At 42.7% G+C, this 16,291-nt stretch overlaps 1 protein-coding gene across 1 annotated transcript in view; it reads right to left on the bottom strand.

Annotated features, from left to right (window-relative positions):
* The window catches only part of impg2b (interphotoreceptor matrix proteoglycan 2b), a 69,727-nt gene that overhangs the window by 40,890 nt on the left and 12,546 nt on the right, over positions 1-16,291 (bottom strand). Inside the window, 5 exon segments of the mRNA XM_034180224.1 lie at positions 1,717-1,769; positions 8,068-8,100; positions 9,120-9,148; positions 12,621-12,773; positions 12,775-12,788. Coding sequence (XP_034036115.1) covers positions 1,717-1,769; positions 8,068-8,100; positions 9,120-9,148; positions 12,621-12,773; positions 12,775-12,788 — 282 coding nt within the window.

Genomic DNA, 16,291 nt, shown 5'->3' with positions numbered 1-16,291 from the left:
CGGAAGGGGGAGGAAAAGTGGATGACTGGTACGGTTACATCGCAAGCAGGGCCAAGGTCGTACCAGGTCGAAGTTGCATCAAATCAGCAGTGGAATCGACATGCAGACCAGATGGTGGCCTGTCACCCCAGCATCGTGCAGCCAGCCGCAGAGAAACAACCGACACCCACTGCAGTCATCCCAACGGCCATGACGGACACCGGTGATGTGTCAGAGACAGCGAGCCCTGTGATGGTAACAAGCTCACCACCTTCAGGTCAGTCAGACACACATACCAACCCCGCAACACCCCAGCCAATACTGAACCGATATCCAAGACGGATTTGCAAACCACCCGACAGACTGACCCTTTAAACAACTGAGTATGATCTCTGAAATGTTTAGTTAGAGTGCTGTCTCAAGAAGGGGGCACAATAATCCCCCGACACACTCAAGGTGCTGAGGCAGTCTACCCTCACCCTTAAGTCAGGATATAATGTTCAATAACTGTTCGGTTAGTTACAGATTCAAGGTTACTGTTTAAAATTTAGGTTACTGAGCCAATACTTCTTAAAATACATATCTGGGAATCCGGGGGACTGAATAAGAGGGGAGGAGTTGTGACGTATTCGTACTTCATCTCGTGTCACACCACACCACCAGGTGGCGCCCTCTTACCTACAATATGTATTGTGCCGGAAGTAGAATAAACCAGTGTGAAAGTACCCAGCTGTGAGTCCGGTCATGTTTGTGTGAGCTCCAATATTTGGCAAGATATTATACTATGCAAAACAAAAACAACCAGTTTTGTAGAAGATTGCTTTTAAAATAATAGTTTCTGGGTTTTTAAAGTCTGGTACAAATATGCAATGATCTCATAGAAAAACATCTTACTCATGAAACAGGGAGTAAAAATAAAAACACCCAACAAAGTATTGTCTAAAGAGACTTGATTAAAGCACTTCGAAGCGGTCTGTTACTTTTAACGAAATGTGTGAAATTCCTTTAAGTGTAACAATATTTTCAAATCTATTTCACAAGATACTTCAAAAACTAATGGCTGAATTCCTATAAGTATCATCAATGTACTTGTAAATAATAATTATTATTATTATTATTTACAGAGCATTTTGAGGTTGTTAAATTTCAGTGTTGTACATAATAAACATGAGTCAAAAGAATAATAATAAAAAAACAGCCACCATGACTCAACAAATTCATACAAATCGTATGTAAAGATAACAAAACCTCTGCAAGAAGGATCAACTTTCTTATATGTATCTTAAAATCATCCAAAATCACACCCTTATCAGCATTTACAAGTACATCTGAAATAAATTAATTAAATTCCCCCAACAATTTCTAGGCTAAGGGGAACAGCACAAAAAAAGACAACATGATGTGACTTCACTCCTTTGAATATTGTCACTTTTGGCCAGATTAAAATAGTCAAAACCAAAGACCTGAACTAAATTTACAACTCATCATGTTAATGTTAGCAAATTAAAATATAAAAGGTGAGTTGCAAATAAATTATCCTGTAACTTTGTAAACATGCTGATTATCAAGGAGACGTGTTTACTAGCATGCTAATGTTACTGCTAGCATGTCAATCAGTAAACATGCTTTTGTTTGGGAGCTTACTTATGCTAACGTGTGTAACACTACTGTTGTACAACACTGTACAACGCTTGTACACACACAAAATGTTTTTAAAGCACTTTTCATTACTTTTACCTGCTAAAGTCTTTGTCACTGATTCTTCAGCCCCAACCTTTGTTGGTTCAGAGCTGCAAAAGAAAAGAAAAGAAACAGCAAAGTCAAGCTGACAAACTAAAAAAGCTAAAGTAAAATGAAGTGGAAATTTGTAGACTTTTTGTGTGACCACAGCTGTCAAAGTATCACAATTAGTACATCAGAATACAAATTAGAATGTATCAGTCAAGTTTATTTGTTGAATGAGGTTTGATTAAGAAACAAGTAAATAAGCAAATGTACAGAAACAATGTATGAAAAAGAGAAATACCATCTACCTCAACAAATCCTAAATGTTGGGAGACGTGCGTCCGCTGTTGCATGGTGCATCCCATTAAATATATAAATCTATGTAACCTCCATTAGTTGAAATTTCATTCTGTGTTTGTCGGCAGGATATCTCAAAAAGGTTTAAACAGAAGTCAGGACAGATCTGGGAGCATCCACCGGTACCGTTTGTCACAGAGCCTGCCATGTTATAGAACCATCTTCAGTCCTTGTTGACCAGAATGTCATAGATGTTCCCTCACAGTGTAACTAATACTCCTTATCCTAAAGCCCAGTCACACTGGGGATCTGGGGGTTCACACAAATTAAAAGCTGCAAACTACATGGATGTGTGCATTCCATATATTCCACATTTCAAAGTGCCAAAATCATGAGGACTTCTGGTAATTACTTCACCCCACCTTCTCAAATAAATCCTGTCTACCTGAAAAATGTGTGCAATAAGGAATTTATCAATCAGTCATTCTGCACACAGATGAGAAGACAAAATATTTTGCGGCTTTTGCGCAGTGCACAATTTGTGTCATATCAATAAAGTGATAAACCAGACCTGTTTTTATCCTTACTGAGTGTATTATCCAATTAGTATTAATGATATTACATTAGACAGTCGTGTTATTGATGTTTGGCCAGTTGACCTGTGTTGTTTACAGTCAGACGTCATGTGACCGCACCTTTACACTGCAAGCACACTCATTTTGGAAATCTGTCAAACTTTTTCCTGCTTGATCAGAACAGCGGCAGAACTGCACCCGCAGCCCGGCTCTGGCCACAGCTCAGAGCACCCAGCCTAGTTATATAAACCAACCAAGATTTGCAGATCAACATGTCTGTGATACAAATACTTCCAGGTGCATCGCAGACAAACTGCATGAGGGTGTGTTGCACAGCGTGTCTTTCTATATGGATGGCTGTTGCACACATGCGCTAGACATGCATGTTTTGTGGAAGACACATCCTCCTTCCTCTAACAAAAACAAACCGTGGTTCAGGGTAGCGGACACCTCCCACAGGAGCAACGGCACAAAGGATGACACTCTTATCAATTTGTGCCACATGCACACCACAACAATGTTGGTGCCATTGTGGATATGTGTGCATCAGCGCGTTTTGCATAACAGTTTTACATATGTGACTTCAACCCTTTTTTTGCCCCACATAGTCCGTCCCTGTATTGCTGGGGGGTCTGTGTGTGTTACCCAGCCAGGCTTTACTGTCCCTCAGCAAACACTCCTTTGACACAAAGTCATTCCAGTGGCACCCAAGGGTCCTTCAAAGACACGGAGTATAAAAGACATCCAGTTGCTGCCTTAGATCAACAGTTAGTGTCCAAGTCTCACAACCACACAGTGAGACAGGGAGCACCAGGACCCTAAAGACTTGGACCTTTTAGGAAGAAATCAGCATCACCAAACGCCTCTGTACAGTGACCTCATCACTCCATATGTTCTCACACAATGTTCAGTCTCAAAGGCCGAGGACCCAGAGACATGAACATCACTGCTGAGATAAGTGAATTTCTGTACAAGATCAACACTTTCACCACAACCAGATATAGAAAGTCACTCAAAGCCTGGATCTTAGTCTTAATCCAGGAAACTGACAAACCCTGAGATGCTGTTTCCTCACTCAGCTTTTCAATCAGAGCGTCCATTGATTCCATGAAGATCACAGTATCATCCACAAAGAGGAGGTCAGTGTAGACATAATACATAATTTGATCTTTTAAAAAAGCCTCCAAAATCCTGGCTCCAAATTACTGCATGGAGTCATTTTCTGACGGTTCAGCCTCCACGGCGGTGTGCGTTCAGCCTCACTGAGCGCGACTATCGAATGTGATGCGTCCACAGGCCGTGAACCATCAGCTGGAGGAACTCATTCAGAACGTGTGTGAGGTCTCAGAGTGGACGCAAAACCCCACATGTGCGCGCGTGCTCCCCCCCCCCCCCCCCAAACACATGGCGTATGTGTGTTTTGCGCTCCCCCCTGCACATGTGGTGTGAGGGGGCACACTTGCATAAAATGCTTATATGTACGAGGGCTGTCCATAAAGTATAGGTCCTTTTTATTTTTTTCAAAAACTATATGGATTTCATTCATATGTTTTTACGTCAGACATGCTTGAACCCTCGTGCGCATGCAAGAGTTTTTCCACGCCTGTCGGTGACGTCATTCGCCTGTGAGCACTCCTTGTGAGAGGAGTCGTCCAGCCCCTTGTCGGAATTCCTTTGTCTGAGAAGTTGCTGAGAGACTGGCGCTTTGTTTGATCAAAATTTTTTCTAAACCTGTGAGACACATCAAAGTGGACACGGTTCGAAAAATTAAGCTGGTTTTCGGTGAAAATTTTAACGGCTGATGAGAGATTTTGAGGTGATACTGTCGCTTTAAGGACTTCCCACGGAGCGAGACATCGTGCAACACTCCCAGGCGCCGTCGTCAGCCTATTTCAAGCTGAAAACCTCCACATTTCAGGCTCTATTGATCCAGGATGTCGTGAGAGAACAGAGAAGTTTCAGAAGAAGTCGGTTTCAGCATTTTATCCGGATATTCCACTGTTAAAGGAGATTTTTTTAATGAAAGACGTGCGGACGGGTCCGCGCGTCGGGACGCAGCCGGCGCAGTGCGGCGGCACAGGAAAAACACCTCCGTGTTGATAACCATTTGTAAAATCCAGGCGGCTTTTGATGGTTTTCAGTGGAGTGAGTATATGAGAAATTGTTTAACAGCTGGACATGTTCCAACTTGTTCCTTAGGCTTCCAACAGAGGTGTTTTTTCCTGTGGCGGAGCGTTGCGGCGGCTGCGAGCCGACGCTGCAATCCGCCCGCACGTCTTTCATTAAAAAAATCTCCTTTAACAGTGGAATACCCGGATAAAATGCTGAAACCGACTTCTTCTGAAACTTCTCTGTTCTCTCACGACGTCCTGGATCAATAGAGCCTGAAATGTGGAGGTTTTCAGCTTGAAACAGGCTGACGATGGCGCCTGGGAGCGCTGCACGACGTCTCGCGCCGTGGGAAGTCCTTAAAGCGACAGTATCACCTCAAAATCTCTCATCAGCCGTTAAAATTTTCACCGAAAACCAGCTTAATTTTTCGAACCGTGTCCACTTCGATGCGTCTCACAGGTTTAGAAAAAATTTTGATCAAACAAAGCGCCAGTCTCTCAGCAACTTCTCAGACAAAGGAATTCCGACGAGGGGCTGGACGACTCCTCCCACAAGGAGTGCTCACAGGCGAATGACGTCACCGACAGGCGTGGAAAAACTCACGCATGCGCACGAGGGTTCAAGCATGTCTGACGTAAAAACATATGAATGAAATCCATATAGTTTTTTGAAAAAAATAAAAGGACCTATACTTTATGGACAGCCCTCGTATGTACAGACATGAATACATGTTGGGCCGGGCAGCTAGGTCAGAGTGCACACAGCACGGGGAGGCACTTCCCAGCTGCTGACCAGAGACACAAATGACGACTCAGTGCACAGGACATGTCACAGTACAAACACAGAGACCACAGCCAGGACAGGTATATTAATAAGTACTACACTACCTACATACACAATTACATAACAAATAACTAAAAAATAATGATCACATAACAGAGAAGAGAGTGACACGGTGTGTGCGCTGAACTGACAGGGGGCGTGTCCACGCCGCGGACAGCTGCAGCTTTTGAGATCTCTGGTTCTGGACATCCCAGCCAAGGAACACTTACTGTGTTTGGACAGACATGAACTTACAACTGTCCACTGTGACGTGTGTGTGTCTGCTTGCTGTTTTCACGTGGACATACATAAAAACATATATTGCTGTTGCAACGGGCTGCAGCAAGCAAGCGCACGGCACACACATTGACAGGCTGTCCCAGGTGAAACAGATGGTCAGATCATAACACGCAGTGGGCCATCTGAATGTCACGTCACCCACGTGAGCTCTGTTCCACATGATGCGGTGTCTCTCCAGCAGTGTGCTGGACACGTGCACGGGGCCAGCTGGGCACACTGGGCCAGCAGATGTGGACATGATAAGAGCGCACCGCTTCATTCATGTCATTACATGACTGTATGTCTGTGACCATGGGTCATCTACAGGAGCTATGGTTCATACTTGTATTGTTTGCTCGATAAGAGGGATTCAATAAAATGTGGTTGTTGTGGGCTGCCTGTTCCTGCTGCTGCTGCTGTTTCTCTCTCTCTTCTGCACAGGTGGTGCACCTCAAGCTGATCGACACACCTGATCCTCATCTAATCAGCACCTGCATATGAACCCCGGCTCCTCATTCCATCCTTGCCAGAATCTCAGTTAATCTTCCACGGTAAGCTTGGCCTCTCTATTTTCTAGAAGAGAACATTTTTTGACTTGTTGAAGTTTCCACACACCTCTTTGTCTGTGCCTCTGCTCTGAACCAAAATCTTCCTAATTGCTTCTGTACCAAGACCAGCTTCACCCGCAGCCTGTGCACAGAGCTCTCACGCTCTGTGTCTATCAGCTAAGTGCACTGCTTGTTTTGCTCCTGTGAGCTTCCTCTCACAGAACACTGCCTGGAATAGTCTTACGTAACTGAACTTTGAACTGTCCTGATAAGAACTGCCAGAGAAACTGAATTAAATCATTCTGAACAACTGCCTACATATCTGGACCCAGCTGTGATAGTAACTACTGATTCACTGTGAATAATCACTTCTGGAAGTGACCGGCTCAGCACTCACCCATCTGTCTCTCCTCCTCAGCCACGTCGACAGATTGCAGGCGGCCACCTGGCTCCGGATCCATTTCATCCCGGGTTGACTCCGTTTGGACCGCGGCTCCCTGGTTCCACCACTGAGCGGGCTGGTCTCCAGTCGGCTAGACAGCAGCACTGAATAATCCCTCCTTTACATACATCCCTTGTAAATAAACCCGTGCTCTGCTTATTTCTGCCTCATCTCTGCTCCCAGCTTTTGGGTTCGAGCCACACTCCAGCCCGAACCGTAACAGCGGTATGTTTTCGTGGTGTGTGGTCTTATTTTTTATTTTTTTTAAATATGTCTATCTCTTTTTTTATTTCAGGCATTTTATGCACCTTTCATAGGACAGCGATGGTAGTGCAATGGTAACATTTCTGGCTGGCATTCAGAGCTTTTGTAAATTGCAGGTTCAAATCCTGTGGGTGGCATGTATTTTTTTTCCCCACAGGAGCTGCACAATGTGGTTAAACATGCTCTAGCTGCTCGCACTGTGTCCCTGCAGCGATGATTTCATGCACAAGCGTGCACGAAACTGTTGCAGTGGGATCGTTCACGCCTGCCCGACCACGTGTCACTCCCGACGTCGGCTCGATGTTTTTATGGTTCGCTCATACAAGCTGTTTCGCCGTGATTCGCCCTGATTGGTACTTATTCGTATGATGTGTGAAGGGACCCTAAATGTTGACCAAATCTATCCTCAGCAGAGCTGCAAACAACAAAGTAAATTAAAGTTGTATTGTGTTCCATTATCAAAAATACCCCAGTTTCATTAGATTTATCTTTTTTTTAAGAACCAAATATCCAGTTAATACTACTGTAAATAAACAAACAAGTAAAAGTATGGAGTATATTTACATGTTCAAATTTCAACCACTGCTGTTAATAAACATTTTCATTTCAAATGACCGTTTGTTGTCCCTGTGTTACGGTTTTCACAGACAGATTTCCAAAAGTATCTTGGCCACAGTATCACCCAGTGACAGGTGGAACTGTATGCACTGTATGCACTGCATGCACTGTATGAACTGTATGCACTTTATGCACTGTATGCACTGTATGCACTGTATGCACTGTATGCACTGTATGAACTGTATGCACTGTATGCACTGTATGAACTGTATGCACTGTATGCACTGTATGCACTGTATGAACTGTATGCACTGTATGAACTGTATGCACTTTATGCACTGTATGCACTGTATGCACTGTATGAACTGTATGCACTGTATGCACTGTATGAACTGTATGCACTGTATGCACTGTATGCACTGTATGAACTGTATGCACTGTATGCACGTTCTGAGTGCAGGCCTACCTGCACGGAGTCGGTCCCGAGGTGACGGACACACTGCAGCAAAAGAGACAAAGCAACATGTCAACACATCAACATTTCATTCATCACCACGACACCATCACTGCACGTGTAAACCGACAAAAGCATTTTTTCAATTTCAATTCAATTTTTTCATTTTATTTTCATTATATAGCGCCAAATCACAACAGAGTTTGCCTCAAGGCGCTTCACACAAGTAAGGTCAAACCTTACTAACCCCCAGAGCAGCAGTGGTAAGGAAAAACTCCCTCTGAGGAAGAAACCTCAAGCAGACCAGACTCAAAGGGGTGACCCTCTGCTTAGGCCATGCTACAGACATAAATTACTTTTTCAACAAGTCGCTTCTGAGCATTTTATTTCTTTCTCCAACAGCAACATTCAAAAGTGCGTGAAAATGTTTGTGATGTTTGAGAAATCAGATGTCTAAATCACATATAAAACACCCTGCAGGTGTTCTGTAAGAGCAACATTCTGTTGCTGGTGTCTGTTTCTGTAACCCTCTTGTCCTGTGCACTGGCAACATTTCCTGTATATTCATTTTGTGAATTGTTTTGTAATTTGTGTCAGTAGCATGGCCCAAGCAGAGTCTGGTCTGCTTGAGGTTTCTTCATCAGAGGGAGTTTTTCCTTATCACTGTCGCCTGTGTTCTTGCTCTGTGGGTTGGTAAGGCTAGACCTTACTTGTTTGAAGAGCCTTGAGGCAACTTTGTTGTGATTTAGTGCTATATAAACAAAAAACAAAACAAACAAAAAAAAAAACAGACCCGGAAAAAACAAAAAAATAAGAAATCTACAATGAAACACGCGTGAAGTTACAGACTGACATCGACAGCAAGCAACCATGAAGATGAGTTTGGAACCAAAAAAACACATCTATGAAATGCTTTTTAAAATATTACCTGACCAATTAATTTTGTTTTCATTTAGATTTAAAGAAAATAATTCAGAGGTTCCACACAAAATGACAGTTAAATCAATTTTTATGAAGGTCAATAAAAAAGAAAATGAGCAGCTATTATAGAATTACATTCTGACCTGTTCATTGCAGTTGCCATGGCAACCCTCTGAAAGAGAAAAAGAACCATCATCAGCAAAGAAACATGTTTGAATAAATTAAGACATAAAAATCAGTATGTTGCCACATACAAGCTAAAATAAAATCTTAAATATGCAATCAATAGAGCCAAAGGAGTCAGAACATGTCAGTGGTACTCAAGGACTGTATCTCTTTTGCGCTTTGTTTTTTTTAATTTTATTATTATTATTATTATTACTAGTTTGGGAGGTACCGCGACTTGTACTCCTTTGCAACTTATATTCCGAAAAATCACACATTCATTGTTAATAATAAAAATTCTCATGACTAATGTTGGATTTTCCCAGGAATCAAAGCACTAATAAACATGAATAATAAAACAATACATTTCAATAATAAGTACACTACAACAATGCATAAAATCTCAAATTAATTAGCTGATAACACAGAAAAAAGGTATAACTTATAGATGGCTTTTCCTTTTCAAGAGGCATTTTTTAACAAGTGTGACACACACACATACATACATACATACATATATATATTTTATATATATATAAAAACGTAGCAGATTTGAGCAACTTTATAATTTTTTATCCATTCTGCAATTAACACGTACGAATTTTTTCTCAGGCAACACAGTGGCTTAGTGGCTATCACTGTTGCCTCACAGCAAGAAGTCACGGGATCAATTCCCCACTGTGGCTTTTAACTTAGTTTAACGGAGGCCAGCATGAGTCGCTGTGCATACGTAGGCAGTAAAGGATTCTCAGGTCACAAGGCCAGAGTCCCGGGTTTTAGCCTTTCTGGTTAGAGAGTCTGCTCCCACGCCAGGGATCGTGAGTTTGTGTCCCGAAGGGAACAATGGGCTGAGTCAAAACAACACAATGCAGAGTGCAGCCTCCACTCCAGGAACCTTGGAGTAATTTTTGATCCTGCGTTGTCCTTTGATCTCCACATTAGAGACATTACAAGGACTGCCTTTTTTCATTTGCGAAATATAGCGAGGATTCGTCCTATTCTGTCTATGGCTGATGCTGAGACTTTGATTCATGCGTTTGTCTCTTCTAGATTGGACTATTGTAATGCTCTATTCTCTGGCTTACCGCAGTCCAGGATCAGGGGTCTTCAATTGGTTCAGAATGCTGCTGCCAGACTTTTGACACGGAGCAGAAAGTTGACCACATTACGCCAATTTTGGCATCCCTGCAATGGCTTCCTGTTTCTGCAAGATCGGATTTTTAAAGTACTGATTTTAGTTTATAAAATTGTTCATGGACTTGCACCTCCCTATCTGGCTGACTTGATAAGCCCCTATGTACCAGCTCGGGCCCTGCGTTCTCAGGGTGCAGGACTTCTGTGTGTTCCCAGGGTGAATAAGAAGTCTGCCGGTCACAGAGCTTTCTCCTATCGTGCCCCAGCTCTGTGGAACGATCTGCCGGCACACATTCGGCAGTCGGACACTGTGGAGACCTTTGAATCACGTTTAAGACTCATTTGTTTTCCCTGTTTTATCATTAGTGTTATGATGTGTTTTTAATCTTGTACTTTTTTACTGCTGTTTTTTTCTTATGGTTGTTTTTATTGTGTTTTTAAATTTTTAATTGTTTTTATGTTGTGAAGCGCCTTGAGACGATTTTGTCGTGAATTGGCGCTATATAAATTAATAAATTTGAATTTTGAATTTGAATTTTGCAGCCGCAACAGTACCTGAAGGTCAGGGGTTGAACTTGAAGAAGCCCGTGTTCAGCCGCACTCTGGTGTACGCTGGCTGCTTGCGAATTGGAAACGAAGAATATCCGCTCTGCAGTAATGGAAAAACTAGGAACTTGGTTTAGTCTGAGGCTCTTTAAATTTAGCCAGTGAAATATTTAATGTTCTTTTATTAACAAGTAAGGTGCCCATAAGGGCAACAGTAGGGCTGTACGATATGACCTAAAATTCATATCACAGTATAAATGGAATCCCTTCACGGTAACGGTATATATCGCAATATAAACCCAAGTGTAAAATTATGTGTTTCTGAATGGGTCCCTTAGCAAAGCTAAATTGATCAAAATAAATAAATAAAAACAAAAACAGATATAAAGTAATTTTGAAAACATTTATTGTGCAGATCTCAAAAATACAGGTACAATTTGTCGGAAGGTACATCTAAGATACAAGCCTAGATTTGATGTTTTGGTGAAAGAATTAAATTTATTTACTACTGGGTCAGAAGCTGAAGTTTTTCGTCTCATGAACACTAGATGGCACTCCCCGCTCTGAATACATGAAGCGCTTTCAGGACGGTCACTGGCGCTTTCCTTCATTACAAAACTCAACACGAAACCACCAAAATATATATATATATATGTTAATAAACATACTTAATTTACTCATATTTGAAGTCAGTCTGGGTAAATCGTCTCATCCTGGCTGATTTAGTCTTTTTGCTCCGGTTTAAAAAAATCCTTGCGTTGTTAAATGTGGTGCTTTTTCAAATGTTTGATTCAGGACGTGACGGAGCGTCCGCCTTCCCCCAGTGTGTCCGCTGAAATAAATAAATAACGGCTTTGCAAATATCAGCGACAGAACAGGCGTCTCACGAACTTACATGAACAGCAGTGAGCGTTAGAACACCCCTCACCGCCGCAGCAAACTGGTTCACACACACACACACACACACAGCTTCTTCACAGAGGAGTTTTCCTGGATTGGAAACCTCCGCGGGTGTTATTGCAATTCGTCGGTGGAGTCTAAATCTCTACCATCGGTCAAAATTATACAGTGTACTGATTAAACCGGCTATACTGTGCAGCGCTAGGCAAAGGGCACAGCCGTCAGTTGATTTTTTGTTTTTTTGCTGTCAGCCCACCTTATTTTCGCCAAAAGTTAACTTCTCAAATTAATGAACAGTCAAGACCTCGGCGGACATTTCAGCAGCTTTTGTCGGCATCTAGTGGGCGATATAAGCATTTCAGGGCTTCTGTACATTTCCTACTTGTCACCCACAATTCAGCAAAAAAAAAAAAAAAAAGGCATTTATGTCAAAAATGCATGATTTTTTTGGGAGGCAGATATTTGACCTGTGTAAAAATGTATAAAAATTTAAATTTTGAGAGCTTTACAGTTCTTTAGGACGTAAAACGTTTTGCTGTGTGGACAGACGGATGGAAAGACGGCATTTTCTCTTGACAAGCATAACTTACAGTTGTAAATCATTAGCTTATTTCTATTTTGTAAACCACTTTATGTCAATATATACTTTTATACTTAAGAACTTGCTGACCATAGGATCCAAAGAAATGTGGTCAACCCGGATGGGACAGGACAGACTTGCAGAGTTTTGTCCTGTTCATGTCCTGTTGGCACCTTGCTGCTCAAGTCTGCAGTGCGCATGCTTAATCTCTGCACTAAACACCTCCGCAAACAACATACGGTGTCACAGCAGAATCCCAGCGTGTTGTTTTGAAACTGTCAGTAGCTCGGACATAAAAGACAGAAACGGATCCACTCACGCTCTTGATGAGACTGATGTGTTCCTCTGATTGGCTGAAGAAGCTGCCAATCTCTGTGATGTTGATGGAACCATTCACGCAGCGGGCAACCCAGTCCTGGTACTCATCCTGCTCCGGAATATGGTCCAAAAAGATCTTAAAGGCTTCCCACACCCATCTCCTGACACACTAGAGCACACACAGAGAAAACATCTCAAATAATATCCAACACTGACTTGAACTCAATTTCAACGGTCAGTCCCATCGTACAACACCGGTGCGACAATTTGAACAACTTGTTTATTTGTTCCGTACTCCCCAAGGTCCTTTGGATGATTCCACCAATCTCAGTATGTGGACAATGATGCACCTACGAATGACCATAAATGGTGGTTTGGGCAAGTTCAGTTTGGTCAAAAGTCAAACTATTTGCCTTTTCAGTTCTGAAAAAGTCCTGAAGTTGCCATGTTGGCGCATTTTTGGGACTATAAGTTGCACTGGCATAAAGTTGCATTTATTTTTTAAACATATATTTTACAAGGATTCAAGAAAAACATTTGTAACAATATCGAAAGACTATCCATTCACACAGTAGACAAAAGAACACAGACTGAACACCTCTGATGTTGTGTTTCCTGTTTCCACTGTACTGAACATACATCCCATTTTTTGACATGTGATTCACTTCCCAAAGTACTAAAAAACTACAACTTATAGTCCATATATATATATATAAGTGGGCTCTAGAACCACCCCAGCAAGATCGGCCAAACATAACTCATTCAAGTTAAGGTCAACATCATTGAGGTAATGGTTACTGAGTCAGCAGTTACATTTCTACCTGAAAATGGCTTGGGGCTCCGGCATTCCTCCCCTCTCCTCTCCTCCTTTCTGTTCTCTATCTCTGCTCCACCCTTCAAACTCCCAGCTTCACCAGACTGTGAATTCTTCAAATTAAGATTTGCATTAACCATGGAATTGATCAGCTGGTCTCTCAACACTATTGACACCATTTTGTTTCGACAAGGAAATCAGGGCTGGAGGACCCTGCGTGCCCTGATGGAACCTACCCAGCGGGCTATGTTCTTGACGCATGGGAGAAATGGGGCGTGGCGTGCTTGGCTCCACTCTCTGTGGAAGCCATTGAGGATTTATTTCTATTTGCTTTTATGGTGGGAGGTTTGGCGCTGCTTGGTTTGTGCGCTGCCAGACCTACAGGAATATTAGAAAGGAGGCTGCTACCAGAATCTCAACCCCCCCCCCACCCCCACCCCCATCTGTCCATCATGGTTAATGAGTCGGACAAGGCAGTGTAATCTCAGACTGTGTTAACTCTTGAACTCAAACGCAAAATGGATACCATCTTGGAGCATATCGCTGCATTGCAAAGGAATGTGCTGCTGAGGACCAGAGAATATTCTTCATAGATTCGGGCTTTAGACAGTCAGGGGCGCAGTAAATGGAATTGTGTATCTCTCCGCCTAACATCAACATGGCAATCTTATCAGCTCCTGAAGGTCAAATGCCCTGCTCTTCCCCAGAAGGATCTACAATCTTGGTGAAGGAATTCGGCTTCCCCTTCTTATCTATCTACCTCCCCAGCCTGCTGTTGCCTATCAACACCAGACTTTACACACACACGGACAGAAACTGACACAAACAACTCATCTGCACACAACGCGCGTCTCCCTCCCTCCATTCCTACTACCCCCCCTTGTGTCTTTCCACTCTCCTTACCCTGGCTTCCTCCCTGCCACCCTGGAGGCAGTGTGGCTTTTGCTGCTGCAGCCTTCAACTCCACAAGCTGGGCGGCACAGGCCCCCTTGCTGCGGCCTTCACCCACTTTGCCTCAATTCGGATGACGGACTGCTTCAAGTTTAGTGCACATAAACAATGATAAAATGTATATGTGTTGTCCTTAATTCTGATGTGTGACATTATTACATTCAACTAGTAATAATTGTGGATTAATTGCTGTATTTTGTCTGAGGTAATTGGAGTGTAAACATAATTTCATTGTTGTTGCACTCGTGTAGCGACAATGACAATAAATCTTATCTCATCTCATATAATTTGACACTCAAGGAACTCTGTCTGCTCATACTACTATAATATATCTATTGTGCCATTGGACATTAAATTGGAACTACTGTAAGTACAACATGAACAGCATGCACACCTGTGTTTTCAAAGTGCCTTTAGCAACACGTGTCCATGCACAGAAACATTTCTTCATCACAAAGATTCCTGTGCAACTATCACACAACATATTCACCCTCCAAATGAAACAACAACGCAAATATAAACATGTTTCACAATATCTGTCAAGAAAAATCACAAGGACATAAACTAAAAGAACCACATCTACATCCACACATCATAGGACGTCTTCTTTTCATGGACAAATGTGTGCTGCCATCAGAGGTTTAGAGCCATAACAGAACAATCCACAGACCAGTCTGTTTAACCAGGAGATTCTTTCCTACACAGTGACCACATGTTTACTGATGCTGTGCTGTCCTGCCATAGCCCTGAGTATCTACATGCCCACAGTTACTTAGTTCATTGTGTGTAAATCTTTTTTAACCCATTGAGAACTCCACGAGAAACTCCTGACACGGACTGATCTGTTTGCTCTACCGCCATGATAAATTATTGTAATATTTTAATATCATTAGTTTTACTGCAAAATTGTTCAGTACAGTTTTCAGCACAAAGTTCACTTGAATCATTGATTTTCACAAACCTCATCTGTCTTTAAATACTTTGAATTAATACAGATATAAATAATTAGTGAAACTGTTGAATTTGCAAAAGTACTGGAATTTTTTAACTTTAGCTGTCTCCTGTTATCTTACCAAATCGCTCGCTCCCTCACCAACACCCGCTGCTTTACGTCCCCCACAGAGGCTGCTGCCCTTCAGGCCTGTCGGTACTTGGCACATGCCGCCTGAGTCCTCTGAGGCAACACATCCTGGAAGGACTCCTTTAGTCGGATGGCTTCCCTGACCACTGGTGTCCACCACGGTGCTCGAGGGTTGCCGCCCCTTGAGGTACCTAAGATCTTCAAGCTACAGCTCCCCGCTGCAGTTTCAGCAATGGAAGCTTTGAACATTGCCCATTTTGGTTCTGACTTCCACAGGGATGCCAAAAAAGCTCCACCGAAGGTCTAAGTTGAAGATCTGTTGGACAGTGGGCTCTTCCAGACGTTCCCAGTTCACCAGCACTGTCCATTTGGGCTTACCAGGTCTGTCCAAAGTCCTCCCCCATCCTCTGATCCAACTCACCACCAGATGGTGATCAGGTGACAGCTCTGTCCCTCTCTTCACCCAAGTGTCCAGAACATGCAGCCTCAGATCAGATGATACGATCACAAAATCGATCATCGACCTTCAGCCTAGGGTGCTCTGGTGCCATGTACACTTATGAGCATCCTTATGTTCGAACATGGTGTTCATTATGGACAGTCCATGACCACCACAGAAGTCCAACAACAAATGACCACTCAGGTTTAGATCAGGGAGGCCTTTCCTCCCAATCACGCCTCTCCAAGTGTCTTTGTCATTGCCGACATGTGTGTTGAAGTCCTACAACAGAACAATGGAATCCTCCACTGGAGCCTCATACAGGACTCCACTCAGAGACACCAAGAAGGCCGAATACTTCAAACTGCTGTTTAGTACATACACACA

This window comes from Thalassophryne amazonica, chromosome 1 (assembly GCF_902500255.1).
Source record: "Thalassophryne amazonica chromosome 1, fThaAma1.1, whole genome shotgun sequence".
NCBI classification, from domain to species: Eukaryota; Metazoa; Chordata; class Actinopteri; order Batrachoidiformes; family Batrachoididae; genus Thalassophryne; species Thalassophryne amazonica.
Note: the sequence above shows the minus strand (reverse complement) of the source record. Positions and strands in the feature narration are given on the sequence as shown.